General features: G+C 41.2%; 1 protein-coding gene across 2 annotated transcripts; it reads right to left on the bottom strand.

Moving 5' to 3' along the window:
- Nucleotides 1-7,796: 7,796 nt before the first annotated feature.
- Nucleotides 7,797-13,430, bottom strand: LOC6525413 (general transcriptional corepressor CYC8). Of its 2 annotated transcripts, none has more exons than XM_039375484.2 (2): nucleotides 13,177-13,430; nucleotides 7,797-9,664 (listed from the first exon to the last, which is right to left on the bottom strand). In XM_039375484.2, the coding sequence occupies exon 2, from the start codon at nucleotides 9,549-9,551 to the stop codon at nucleotides 7,848-7,850; it is 1,704 nt and encodes a 567-aa protein (XP_039231418.1). In that variant the 5' UTR covers nucleotides 9,552-9,664; nucleotides 13,177-13,430; the 3' UTR covers nucleotides 7,797-7,847. The 2 variants fall into 2 exon arrangements, with proteins under 2 accessions (XP_039231418.1, XP_002101248.1); XM_002101212.4 differs by having other exon boundaries at nucleotides 7,797-9,661.
- Nucleotides 13,431-13,812: the final 382 nt, after the last annotated feature.

The following is a 13,812-nucleotide window of genomic DNA, read 5'->3' as shown; positions in this document are numbered from 1 at the left end:
AAATGAATGCGGCGGCGAACGCGAGAACGTCAACCAGACAAGCAGCGCAGTCGGCGGTGCCGTCAGCTGAGGCAGAACAACAACAACATTGAAAAGCGTAAAAGAAAAAACAAATAAAACAAAAACACACACAGTTGTTCGATTACTTTTCAGTCGAAAAATATTTCGTGTGGAAAACTTAAATCTGGCATTGCTGATATTCCAGCTGCCGTATTAGCATAAGGCTCAAACGGCTAATTGATTGAAATGGTTGCAATTTGTTGATTTTGATTTGTTTCTGAAACTCTGCAATGGAACGGAAAACACATGGCATCAAAGAGAGCGGTGCTCTCTTGCGCTCTGTGTAAGGCAAAGAGCGCATTGAGCGCGTGGCAAACACATGGTTTTTGTTGTTGCCAAAACGTAGAAGTAGCAAAAGAAGAAGACGCAGCGCTTACAGTTACCTCGCGTTGTTGTTCTTGCACAGTGGAACATATTAAGGGAAGAAAGGCGATAATAATTCAACAAAATAAAATAATACAACATAATATCACTACAACTACAAAACTTAAAATTGTGTTGAATTGTCTTGTTTAAGCTAACAGAATAAGTTAGAGACAAATGTACATGTTATTATTACTAGTGACTTAGAGACTGTTAGTCATAATGATACAACCTAATTATGTGTGAATTAGTATTACAAGCTGAAAATAGCAATTTGTTGACCCACTGTGCCTTGGTGTTTATTATCGGCAAAAGGTATTCATCGCATTTACATAAATGCTACACACTGTATTAAACTGCTTCTGTGTGGGTGAACATATGTCACACGCAGCGGCGAAAAAGTCAATCACATCAATACACTCGCGTTTTCTCTCTCTTTATCTCTCTGGATTTGTTGTTATTGTTTTTATCGGTACCCACCCGCGCGCAAATAACAAAAATACAATGTATCGGCATTTATTAGGTGAGAACGAGTGAGAGAGAGATGCCGTTATTGTTTTTACGCTGCGTGCGTATTTGTTTTGTATTTTAATATCGCTCTAGTTTTGGTAACTCTCTTCGCTTTTTGTTCTATTAATGAAAATTGTAATGCGAACGTGTTAATTAGAGAATGAAAAACGGCAAGAGAGCTGAAAGAAACAAACAAGGCAAGCTAAAGAAAGTCAAAATGACGATAAGCAACAAAAAGAAAAAGGCAAGTTCTTATCGTTTCGTTTGTCATCCAAAAGAAATATACAAAATTTTGATGATTGCCCAGAAAAACACAAGCGCACAGAGAAAAAGTGAGAGAGAGAAAAGATCTCGCGGAACTCCAATAGGAATTGTTTTCCCAATTTTCCGGCCGGTTTTTCGCCTCCAACAAACCGTTTTATCCAACAACGTGGCTTTGGCCAAAAATACGCGAAAGAGAGAGATAGAGAGAAGAGCGAAATTAACGAAAACGAAAAACGTGTGTGTTGGAAAATAGAACACTCGCACACAGAAAAACAAAGCTGAAGCTCATGTAGAAGCAGCTGAAAAATAGGGTTGTCGTTCAATGAACATACATAAATGGGATGGGTGTTTTTAATATAGGTTTTATAATCATATATGGAAAATAATATATGAAGCTAATCAAATAAGCACTTATGTATGTATGTGCTAATTGCTTTCTAAAGTCTATTTGTAAATACATATGCAGATGCTTAAAGAGCACTTTCTATAAACACATGCATGGTCTTTAAATATATTTGTATAAAGAATATACATATATATCAATGGCTTAGTTTTGTTGACATATGACAACCCTGGAGAAAAACTAACAAACAAAAATTATGTGGGACAAACGGCGCATAAACAAACTCTCTCGCAATGATGTGAATCGAGAGACGCTAGAGAGCGGCCCCAATTGTTTACACACAACTTATTTACGCGACGCCACTGTGTTTGTGTCGCTCTCTTTGCTCTCCCATTCGTTTTGCCATGCGGTTATCGTTGTGGTACAGTGAAAACTTCTTTAATTGGCAATAAATGAATTTAGAATTATGTAATAATTATGACATATATAAGTCGAGACTAACTATTTTATAAGACAATGTATAATAAAATATTTAACGCAATCAACGTTTGCTATTATGGCCACAAAACGATTCGTAAGTAATTGCTGCTTTGGAGACCGCACTGTAGTTGTTGTCGCCTGGTCTATATACACGATCTCACATAAATAGTTATACAACTCGCTCTGGGGGCCAAATACCAATGGGCAAGTGAAATTGCAGTGCGAAGGAATTTCGAAAAACCAGTTAGAACCATGGCAACGTTAAAAGGGGGGCTTACATTACTAACCCGCCCCTGCGCACCCACAAAACAACGCTTAAAACGGCGAAAAAACAAAAACAGTTAAACAGGTGCAAAAAAAGCACAACAAGACGGAGTCAAAAGAGAGCGAAAAGAGAGCGGAAAAGCTTAGAAAGAGCATGTTTCAGAGTGACCAAAGCTCCCGAATTCGTCGTACCAAACAACAACACGTGATTTAACAACATATTCGTATCACACATTCCATACCCTATAAAATTTTTGAATTCAACATAACCTTTAATCTTGTACACTTATGTATAATTAATTCAAGTTTGGGTTTTAATTTTTCTTTGTAATCATTCGAAATGATAACTATACGCCACAGTTGAATCTGAAATGCATAAAAATGCCTTATTATGTTATCAGCGATTCAGTCGAACGATAAGCGCTTGTATAATGGGGAATAGCTGTAGAAGAGCATTAATTGATCGACATCATTAGCACTACTTTGGAATTCTTAATATTTGCAGATAACAAAAGAATGAAGGTAAACTTTGACGTCACTGTGCATGTTGTTGCTGTGCAGAGCAAACGACGACGGCAGCGACAAATGTGGAGATCAACAGATCAGTCACTCAAAAAGCGAAACTAAAAAGTAACCAAATAAAAAGAAATAAAACAAAACAAAAAGAACGTTTCGAAAAAGACATTTTCCACCGAACAAACACACACACAGACGCACACACACACACATACAGGCCGCAGGTATACATATCTGTATCTGAGTGTGGAGTATGTTTGTATAATCATGTGATACCAAAATAAAGAAAAATGTGAAAATCAAATAGCAGCGACAGCGGCCAGGGCACTAAAAGTCACAAGCAAAAGTGGAGCAATAAAGCAAACAAACCCGACAAATTTTCTGTTGCCATGTACAACCCCAGACCACAACAGCACCATCCCCATCCCCATCCCCATCCCCATCCCTATCACGCATACGCATCCGCACTCCCACGAAACCATCCCATCAAAACCGAACCATCAAACCATCTTCATCATCGCCACTATCACCATCAACCCGTCCAATGTCGCATGTACTTTCGAATTGGACTCGAATATATGCAAATGTCGAGCACCGAAATTGAATGCAATTAAAAGACACGCACAATATCACACACAGTTCACATAGGAATCGGATTGAAGATATCAGATACACAGTATCTGTGTGTGTGTGTGTGCAAAGAGAACTTCCTATAAGGGGGGTAAACTGTTTGAAACCGAGACGCGTTATCTTAACCTTATAATCTCATTTTTCTACATTGTAGAACGTCTATAACTTATGGTTGGATAAATCTTTAAGATAACTCTGACCTTGAGTAGGAAAATCCCAAAGTGTAATTAGTAATTATCCTAAAAGTTACTAAGTTTGGTAATACAAAGTAAAGGTTAACATTTGGTAATGATATAATTATAATATAACACTTTTCAAATAAGGGCGTAATTATAAAACCAAAAGATATGTTTATTATTATTATATTCCGATCCTATGAATGGTGCCGGTAGATGTATTAAATTTCAATGAAGTGAAAACAAAACGATCATCAAAAGCGGCACTGCATAGAGAAAAGCACACAAGTAAAGATACAGAAAAGCGAAAATCCAAAGGCATTAACAAAAACATTTTTAGCAGCCAGAGGTGTAGAGATGTGGATCCGAATCGGTGGCTATATAGACCCAAAAAAGTTGTTGATGGGACGCCAACGAGATATGTAGCTCATGCTCATGGTGCACAGTGTCGCAAGGTTTGCAAAATATGGCATATAAATGTGGGTGCCCTCCACGCGTTCGCAATAATGTTATGTATCTGGTTTATAGATAGACTATCCTAGATCTGAAGATTATAGCAATATATTCAATTGGCATATTTAGCCTACCTGAGGACGACTATCCAATGTAATCTGTGGTATTCTGGATGTTGTATACGTATTTTGGATAATTAGAATTTCAAATTTGTGTACCATTCCCAATCGCATTCGAATATCCACAGTATCCATAGATTGATCGGCAAGCATATGTATGTATGCACATTGGTAATTGCTTTATCCCATTGCCATTTGCATTTACGTTCCACGGTGCCTCTTCATCGTCTTCTTCTGCCGCTTCTTCTCTTCCTTCTGTTTGCCTTATTGTCTAGCTGAGCGGCAGGGGAAGAGTGGCGGCGGGAGAGTGGGTGGCGGGCGGTTGAACGCATTTAGCCATGTTTAATATTTTTTTGCATTAAGCACGCTCTTCCTCTCCCTCCCTCTCCCACTCTCTCTCTCTCGCCTTTCTTCGCATAAAGAGCGTGTAAAAATAGGCGGAAAATTGCATAGAAGTCAACGATTTCCCCCATCCACGCTTGTTCGTTAATCTTTGTTTATTTTTATGGCATTTTTCTTAGACGCTTTTTGGTGCTGACTTGTCGTTTTCTTTTCATCGTTTAGTTTTATTCACCTTGTTGCTTTTATTTTGGTTGTAATTGTACATTGAATATTGTGCATGTTGTCATTAAGTTTATTTTCTAATTGTTGATTTCAAAGCGTCATTTTGTATTGTATCATTTTTAATTTTTCTATAAATGTTTTGCTGCAAAGTTCCGGATTTATTGTTGTTGTTTTTGATGGATATGTTTTTGTTAATACTTTTGTATGTTTAGATTGGGAACATTTTATTATTTTTATTATTGTTTCTTAAAAATGTCAAGCAAATGGCTATCCCCTTCTCACTTGCTCTCACTCTCCCTGCATTTGTTGTTTTAGTTTCTTGTTATTGTTGCTCTTGATAAATGTCAAACAAATAACGGCGGCTCTTCTTCTTATTCGCTCTCTTTGCTCTTTTACGCTCTTCGAGTGGCGTTCTCTCTCTCAACATTTGTCGCTTCTTCTCCCTCTTGCCCCGCTTGCCGTGTATAGCACCATCCCACTCGCACCTAGCCTCACTTTGTTTTGACGCAAAATGATCCCGTTTACATTACATTTGCCTTTGATTTTGCGTCTTCGTTTTTGCCTATCTTCATTTTCTTGTGTTCTTTACTTTACTTCGAACCCTCCCCTGTTATTGTTGGGATTTTGTTGATCAAATACGCATTTAAAAAATAAGTGTAGAAAAAAGGTTATACAAAAACTATTATACTTTTCATTAAAGCTATTTGATCGTCTTATTTTTAATAGACGTGCTGCCGCAATTAGTAACTTTTGGCAAAGAAACTAAACTAAATGAATAACAAAAACAACGAACAATCATTGAAAAAAATCACATAGCTAGCTGGAAAATTTTCTCATAAATATGTATGAGCAAATGCAGCGCGTACCCCTCTTAATATAATCAGCATTTTGAGCTCATTTACAAGCATGAATTTAATACAACAGCAAAGTCAAAAAGTGAAAAAAAAGACAACAAAAGCAGAACAAATAGACAAAAAAATCCGAGCACTCATAATAACATGATAATTTGCCGAAGGCCAAATAAAAGTCTTTTGATGGTAAATGCAAGACTGCCTTAAGTTAGTCTGATTTAATTTTGTTTGCCAAGTTCGGACCAAGTTCGTAGTTGCTCGCATTTACTTATGTATTTAGTGTCTGAAAATTAAAACCAACAAATGCAAATTGATAAAAATGGACATTTTGAAATGCGCGCCAATTCAGTGCGACCCATGACTGCTAATATACATATGGGCAGCATTGGCGGCACTGCTTGATGTAACGGTTTTCTATGTGGCATCTTAAGCCATAGATGGCGCCACATGCCTTGGTTTTGATTAATTTTCTAATTACAAAATCTAAATTGATAATATTAGTAAGTTTTTATTAAATATATTAATAAAGGGAACGGCCTTTAATAATAGTTTTAGAAAATATAAGAATTTTTTTTGACTATAATTGGGTTTTAATATCGATTTAAATTAAGCTGATTTTAAATTCTAATTTTTAAAAAAAATGTAGTTGTTGCATGTAAAAGATACGTGGGCTTAGGCAGTTTTTTTTTTAAATGGATTCCTTTAAAAAAAGAAATTCATATAATTTCGAAATAATCCCATTCCACCATAAACAATAACTCTTTTCCACTTCTTTTTTAATTTCCTCGCGTTTAGACAAACAAATCTATCAATTAAGGGAAAAGCTTTAAGCTGTCAACACGCCCAAGTACTTTTAGTCCCCTTGGGATAAGCTGCATTCATTGTTTGTTAAAAAGGAAACTCCACCCCAACTTCGCCCAAAGGATTTTCATCGCTTCTTCTGGTTTCCTTGAAGCATTTGCCTGTGTTTTTCATTTTTTTTTGTGTGTTTTGGTTACCAGTTAGCTTGTCATTGGTGAAATTTGTTTTTAGCTGGCTGGAAAACCCTTACCCACGCCCCACCCATCATCCCCAACGTCTTGAGTGGAAACCGCTGCCAATTGTCGACTGTTGCATGAATTATGAGCGTCTGCCAAGATTTATGAATTCGAGAGGATAACAAAAGTACGCAAGTATTCATGACAGGACCCTCTCCTCCCCTCCTCTAGCCTCTAGCAAAAAAGTCCCCGCGGCAGCGAAAAGGGAAAAATCTGTCAGCTGTTAAGTTGAGTTATAAATTTCCTGCAATTAGGTTGAATTTCAATTTCGCTGCTATCTCCTCTTGCTACTTACTTTGATTACACAATCATGTTGATGATGATGATGATGATGATGGAGCTCCACTTTGCTTCTTCTTTTTATTCTCATGCTCATGCAAATTGTTATCGACAACTTTTGATGCAGACTGTACTTGTTTCGTGTTTTTTATTCACCTTTTTGTTGTTGTATTGTTACTGCTGCTTTGATTGGCTTTCAGTGCACTTTTTCTGCCTCAATGTGCAGAAATTTGCAAACTCATGAAAATCCACACGTTTGATAACAATATTGAGGGGGGGTGGGAAAAAAACAAGAAGCAACGTAAATAAAAACGGAAACGGAAACGAGCCTGGTGAACGCACAAGTCGCCACGCCCCCCGCCTCCTTCGCCGTTTTGCACAGCAATGTGTTCATTAAGCAACCGGGTAGCAAACAAAATCAATGAATGGTGTAAAAATTAATATCCTGTGGGGCTCAAATGGAAAAAAAAAACCAAAAAAAGCGAAAAAAAACGAGAACTGGGGAGCATTGTCATCGTCATCCAGCAGCCGGCAGCAGTTTTAATTTACACAAAGCGTAGTCAGGCGTGTAATGCTCGGTGGCGGTGTGATGTCGGCTCCCTCTGTTTTTTTATGTGGCGCCCAACGTTGGTGGGACATTTAAAAAATGCCTTGAGGCGGCAACTACGTGGAAGATGAACCCACAACAGGCGACGATGACGGCGTCAAATGATTTATGAAATTACTTTTACCGCTGCACATCTCAACTTGGTCCAGAGTTTTGGTTTATTTGTAAAAGAATGTTGACAATATACAAATCGAACACACACATTGAACTGAAAGCTAGCCAGTTACTTACCTTCCCAAACCCCTCAGTTTCGTTAGTGAATTAAGAAACATGAATCATATTATGGACACAATAACTTTATTGGTATAATTAGGTATTAATTAAGGTAGCCTCAATCGATTTGCGTGATGGAGGCCTCGTCATTGCTGGAACAACGACTGCTCTCGCCATCCGTGCGATACTTGATGGAGTCGATGATCTCCACATCGATGTCACCACAATTGCCCTGATTGCCGCTCGTGCCCTCCAAACCGGCGCCCGTGTCACTGGAGTTGCGTCCCAGCGAATCGTCATCGCAGAGATCGGGTGCCGAAAGTGAGGCACTTACCGATGCCGATTCCGACTTGGCATCGGTGTCCTGGCTCTGCACCTGCGCCTGGTGGGCGGCAAACTGACTGTAGAGGCGTGGCAGATGTTGCAACATATAACTGGCGCCCGATTTTGAGAAGTTTGCAGCTGCGGCCGCTGCAGCAGCAGCTGCCGAAAGATTAGCAGCCGTGCTGGATGGCTGATTCTCCTTGGTCTCGCCGAGATCATAGTACTTGGCATAGTGCTCGAATTTGTTCAAGCTCAATGAGCTGGTGGTCAAGTGACCAGCACCAGCACCACCACCACTAGCACCACCAGCACCACCAGCTCCGGCGGCAGTTGATCCTGCCGCATTGGCGCACAGATTGATGGCATCGTTTTGGGCCGCCTTGGGTATGGGCACAGTGAAGGCGGAACCGTGACGCTGTTTGCTTAGCAAATTGCTGGCCAAACCGGAAGCGGAAGTGGCGCCCGAACTGGCACACGAGCCGGTTGAGCCCTCATCGGCAATGGCATTGTTGCTGCTCGACAGCGGCGAGACATTCTCCTTCTTGCGATCGTAGATGTGTCCCGAAACGCGCAGATCGATGAAGAAGTGCAGCGGATCAATGCCGTATGGCGCGTACAGCGGTGGATACCACACCGGTGGCGGTGGCGGCAGCACCAGATCCTGTGGCGGCAACGATGCCGCCGGCGGTGCATTATCCTGCAGGCTACTGTCCACTGCACCGCCCAATGAGGCAGTCTTACTGCCAGCGCTTGGTGGTGCCGTCGCCGGCGTTGGTGGTGTTATGGCCAAGCCAACTGGCTTGGTTTCCATTTTGGCATAGCCATAGGTTGCTATGGCTTTATTGGTCAGCTCCAGCGGCTTCTCTGGAACCAATTGTTGCTGATGTTGCTGCTGCAGTTGCTGCTGATGTTGCTGCTGCTGTTGCTGCTGCTGCTGTTGCTGCTGATGTTGCTGTTGCTGCTTCTCCTCGGCATCGCGTCGCTCCCGCAATTGCTCGTAGTATGGACGATGCGACCAGGAGCGTTTTCTTGGCCGCCGCACCAAGGCAGCCTGATGTTGCTGCTGCTGCTGCTGCTGTTGTTGCTGCTGCGCCTGCTGCTGTTGCTGCTGCTGCAGCTGCAAGACACGCGCCGTCTCATTATTACGCGCTTGCACCAGGGAACGCAGCATGTCGCTGAAAAAGAAATTATTTGGTCCCACGGGCGCGGAATACAAGTACGGCGGTGTGGCTGCCATTAGACGACTGACGTAGTCCTGATTTCTCAGCTCATGGATGTTGCTCTTGCTGCGTTGCTGCGGATTTTGTGAATGCGTTGCGGTTGGGTCTGCAGCAGATGCTGCCGCCGCTGCTGCTGTTGTGGGCGTACTGGGCGCACTGGGCGTGGCAGTGCTGGTGGTTACACCCACTGAAGCTACTGCTCCACCCGTGGAGCATGGCATCCCTGCTGCGTTGCTCGACGAGATGTTGCTGCTGCTGCTGTTGCTGCTGTCCTTCATTGCTGCGGTTGCTGCTGTTGTTGCTGTTGCTGCTGTTGCTGCTGTTGCTGTTGCTGTTGCTGTTGCTGCTGTTGCTGTTGCTGCTGTTGCTGTTGCTGCTGTTGCTTCAGCTGCTGTAGAAAAAAAGTGAAGAACACACAAAAGACGTTTGGCTAAGTTCTGTGGCTGAAGTCGCTTGAGATTTATATTTGTATAGGGATATAATACATATACATTTGCATTGTCTTGGACTGGCACTCCACCGCCTTTTCCATGCTACCCCCATTACCCATTACCCACGGGACAATTAAATCGGAATTTTCTGTTTGCTCCAAGTGAATCTGTCTTCTGTGTCGTCTCAGTGTGTGTGAGTTCTCTTGGTTTTCAAGGAAGTCTATGTTAAATAATGGCTGCAGGACCTGTTTGTAGAACTTAAAAGCTACCTAAGAGTGTCTGAAAAGCTAAGAAATCAGCAAATGGAATATAAACGTTAAAGGATAAAGAATAAGCAGCAAACCAACGACCTCCACTTGCATAATTGTAGTAGCCCAACTGGCATGTGCAACAACTCCATGCTGCCACATCTGCCGTCAGCTAAGCTACCTTTATTATAACTTTATTAAGCCAACAGCTGTGTGTGAAATTTGCATAGAAAAACAGGCAATGAAGTTTTCCCCACACTCTTTGTTATACCCTAAAAAATTCCTATGATCCAACCTCCCCCTACCGCGAATCCAACAAAAGCTGTTAATAAGCTTACACACATTGCGCCAAATTCCAGTAAATTAAATGTTTCAACAGCAGTGACACCCACACCCACACCCACACCCACCCGATTGCCGCCTCCATTTCCGCGAACGTTGGAGGACAAACTCAATTGTTGTGTTGCCAAACTGTTGAGGCACTTGACGCCGTGTCCTGGCTGCTTGTATCCTGCTCCTGCCGCCTGTCAATTCTAACCGGGTACCGTGCAGAGGCGCTCATTGGAGAGCACCACAGCCCCCTTTCATTGCCACAACTCCATTGCCTTGTTGCTCTTTCATTTTCGCATTTAAAAACTTTTTAACAAGCCGCAGACACGACGCCTGCCACCGCATACCCTGTAATAAAGCGAGGGTAGCATCAACTACTACACCAATTGAACTATTTTCTTGAAACTTGAATATGTCCCTCATGATTTCAACGCATTTCTAGATTTTTTAGAAACCCAATTGAAATGAAAACCCATTATTGAAATGAATATATAGCATTTTTAGGTATCCTCATCTTCTATATTATTTTTTTGTAAAGCTTTCATTGGCATTTCTTGTGTTTTTTTCTGGAATTCCGTGTTGGATTTGTGGAATTTTGTACTTTTATTGTTTTTTCATTTCGCTGTAAAAATATATAAAGTTTTCCAGCCGTCGCAAAAGGAATATATGATATGATTTCGTTGCAGGAGTTTTTCAAAAGGCACCGCTGTTGATTTGCATTTTTTGGCAGTGGGAAAAAATGTTGGTTGGGGCGACATTTTTGCGACAAAGTTAAAATTAGATTATGCTAATTAAGGCGCGGTGGATGTGGGCGGTGGGTGGATGGGCGTGGCTATCCTGCCATCTGCTGCTCGGTGGAAATGTTGAAATTGCGTTGATTTTCCTGCGGCACTGATTGATGCTGGGCAGAGCTTTAATTGCCAGTTTCTCTTCGTTGGCTGTGGAGCAACTGGCAGCATTTTAATATTCAATCAGCAGCTGTCGGCCAACTTTCTTTTATGGCCCATGCCCAAGTTTGTGCATAAGTTTTTGCATTTTTGCAGCTGAGCATAAGTCCGGGAAGTAAAAATATGGAGCTGAGATTAATGCGCAAAGTGCATCCGACTTTTGTTTGTCTTTCGTCTGCGGATAAGCTGAGTAGTAACTTTAGCGTAGTTCTTGATTTTTCTCTTCCCAAACAGCGTGGCAATTAAAACCGGAGTGAAAAGTAATCCCTCACTGGGTTTCCCCTTGGCTGGTGATCCCACCGAACTTAAGGCTGCCCAGCTGATTGATGTCGCATCAGCGAAGCTAAAATTCAACCCACCACCGGTGGAAAATAGAAGAGAAGAACTGGGATTGCGGGCAACCCCTGTATGCATACACTTAACTGGCACTTGGGCTGGGCAACCTTATAACATAATTACAGCATATCAAACAGCGATAAGTTGCCCACGCCACGCTACTTCCCACCCATGGAGTTGGGCTGATGGAGTTAGCAACCCTCCTCACCAGGCTCACCTGGTTTCGGTTGTGCAACCCCGACTGAAGTCTAGCTTCGCATTTCGTGGCATTCAGGCGCGGTTGTAATTCTTGCAAAGCCCGATGTATCATGTAATTGGCGCCCAATGTGGGGCTTTATAAGCAGGGCAATGAAATCATCATGTTTAAATGTTTCAAATGGTAAAGGTAATTGCAAATGGAAATGCAATGTACAAAAGTTACTGGCATTACTGATCGCTTATGATTATTCGCATGAAATGATTTATGAGCAAAACTAGATCGCTCAGTGGAGAAATAAATAACATTTTTAACCCTTGCTCGTTAAGTGTCCTGTTCCTGCCCTGTAGTTAAGCCAACACGCTCATGTGCACGCACATATGGGGACAAATGAACTTGTTCGTTTTTGTTGGTGACATGGCGTTGTGGTGTTAACGTTACAGCGTTTGACTGCGAATTAAAATAATGTGCCACTTGTGGCTTTCCGTCCATGTGTGTCGGCTACATCAGACATTTACCCCCTGCCCCGCACCGCCCCGCCACGCATCCGGAACTCTGTACGTTGTCCGTTGTCCGCTGTCCGTATACATGTCCGTTTGGGTTGCCTGAAAATTTGACAAAATTTCATTTGCAACTTTGCCCGCTGCCAGAGATACGCAAATCGAATTTGAGTTGAACCCTTTCTGACAGGTTCCTCGTGTGGCTGTGGATTGATCTGGCGTTTTGGAAGGGTTGCGATGGGTGTGAGTAAAGTGCAACCCTTGGATGCGTATGAATTATGGGTAAATAATTCTACCAACGACACTTTGAAGTATAGCTTGAATTGTTTGGGGTAATAGATTGATGTAAGTGCACATGGTATTTTCGCTTTTGTTCTAATCATTTGTTACAGAGCAAAGTTTTTGTATTTGTAATCGAACTTTAGATAAAAGGGCTATTACAACTGGTTTATATTTTGATTACCTGTTAGTTTATATTCTTATTAAAAGTATTTTTTTTTTGGCTAAAGATTTGCTTTTATAAATCATAAAATATTTGCAAATCATGCAAAAGATCAGGTTTAATTATAAAAAACTTCAACATTGTATTTAATCAAAAAAATGTTTTGAAAATGAAAAATAAAACTTAAAAATTGTATTTAAGCAAAAAATGGTTTTCAAATTGAAAAATAAAACTTCAAAATTGTATTTAATCAAAAAAATGTTTTCAAATTGCAAAATAAAACTTCAAAATTGTATTTAATCACAAAAATGTTTTTAAATTGAAAAATAAAACTTCAAAATTGTATTTAATCAAAAAAATGTTTTCAAATTGCGAAATAACCGTTGATTGCAGTTTCACAGGAATATTTTTTTAACACGCATTGTTTTAACACAATTTAATTCCAATATCAGATAGCAGATCAAATTGCTCACCTTTGTTAACAAAATTGATAATTATATTTTTGTATAACTCGTTTCACTTAAAAAAATATTTAAAATAATGTAAGCACAGCTTGGGTAACGCGTTGCCAGCGGTCGTAACTGCCGTCGATGGCAGTTAAAAATCAAATGAAATGACTGCCAGCAGCGGCGGCAGCAGGAAAGCAGCGCAGCATCCAACGAGTCCTGATTCCGAGACAGGAGCAGAAAAACAGAGACCGAGAACCAGTAGCAGTAGCAGTAGCAGTGGCAGTGGCAGTAGCAGAACGAGGCGAGTTCGGTGCGATTTTAAAATTATGAATTGTTGTAAATGAAACGAGGCGTAAGCAGAGCGGCAGTGGCAGCAACAGCGGCAGAGCCACTAGGTGGGTGGTTGTGCGCCACAGTCGCTGTGGCATTGGTGGTGCGCATCAGCAGCAGCAGCAGCAGCAGCAACATCTGTAGCAGTGGCAGTGGCAACATCACCAGCGGCAACAGTGCCAAAGTGTTAATGCAAACCACCCTCGAAGAAAGGTAAAAACTTTTCAAATGGAGCACCAAAACTAGAGCGAGACGTAAGCTTATTGGTCTATGGTTTGATCGCTTGCGGTTGGTGTGCACGCTAAAGATCGACTGGAAATGTGGCGCCCA

This window comes from Drosophila yakuba, chromosome X (assembly GCF_016746365.2).
Source record: "Drosophila yakuba strain Tai18E2 chromosome X, Prin_Dyak_Tai18E2_2.1, whole genome shotgun sequence".
NCBI lineage: Eukaryota > Metazoa > Arthropoda > Insecta > Diptera > Drosophilidae > Drosophila > Drosophila yakuba.
This window is presented reverse-complemented; position numbering and strand designations above follow the sequence as displayed.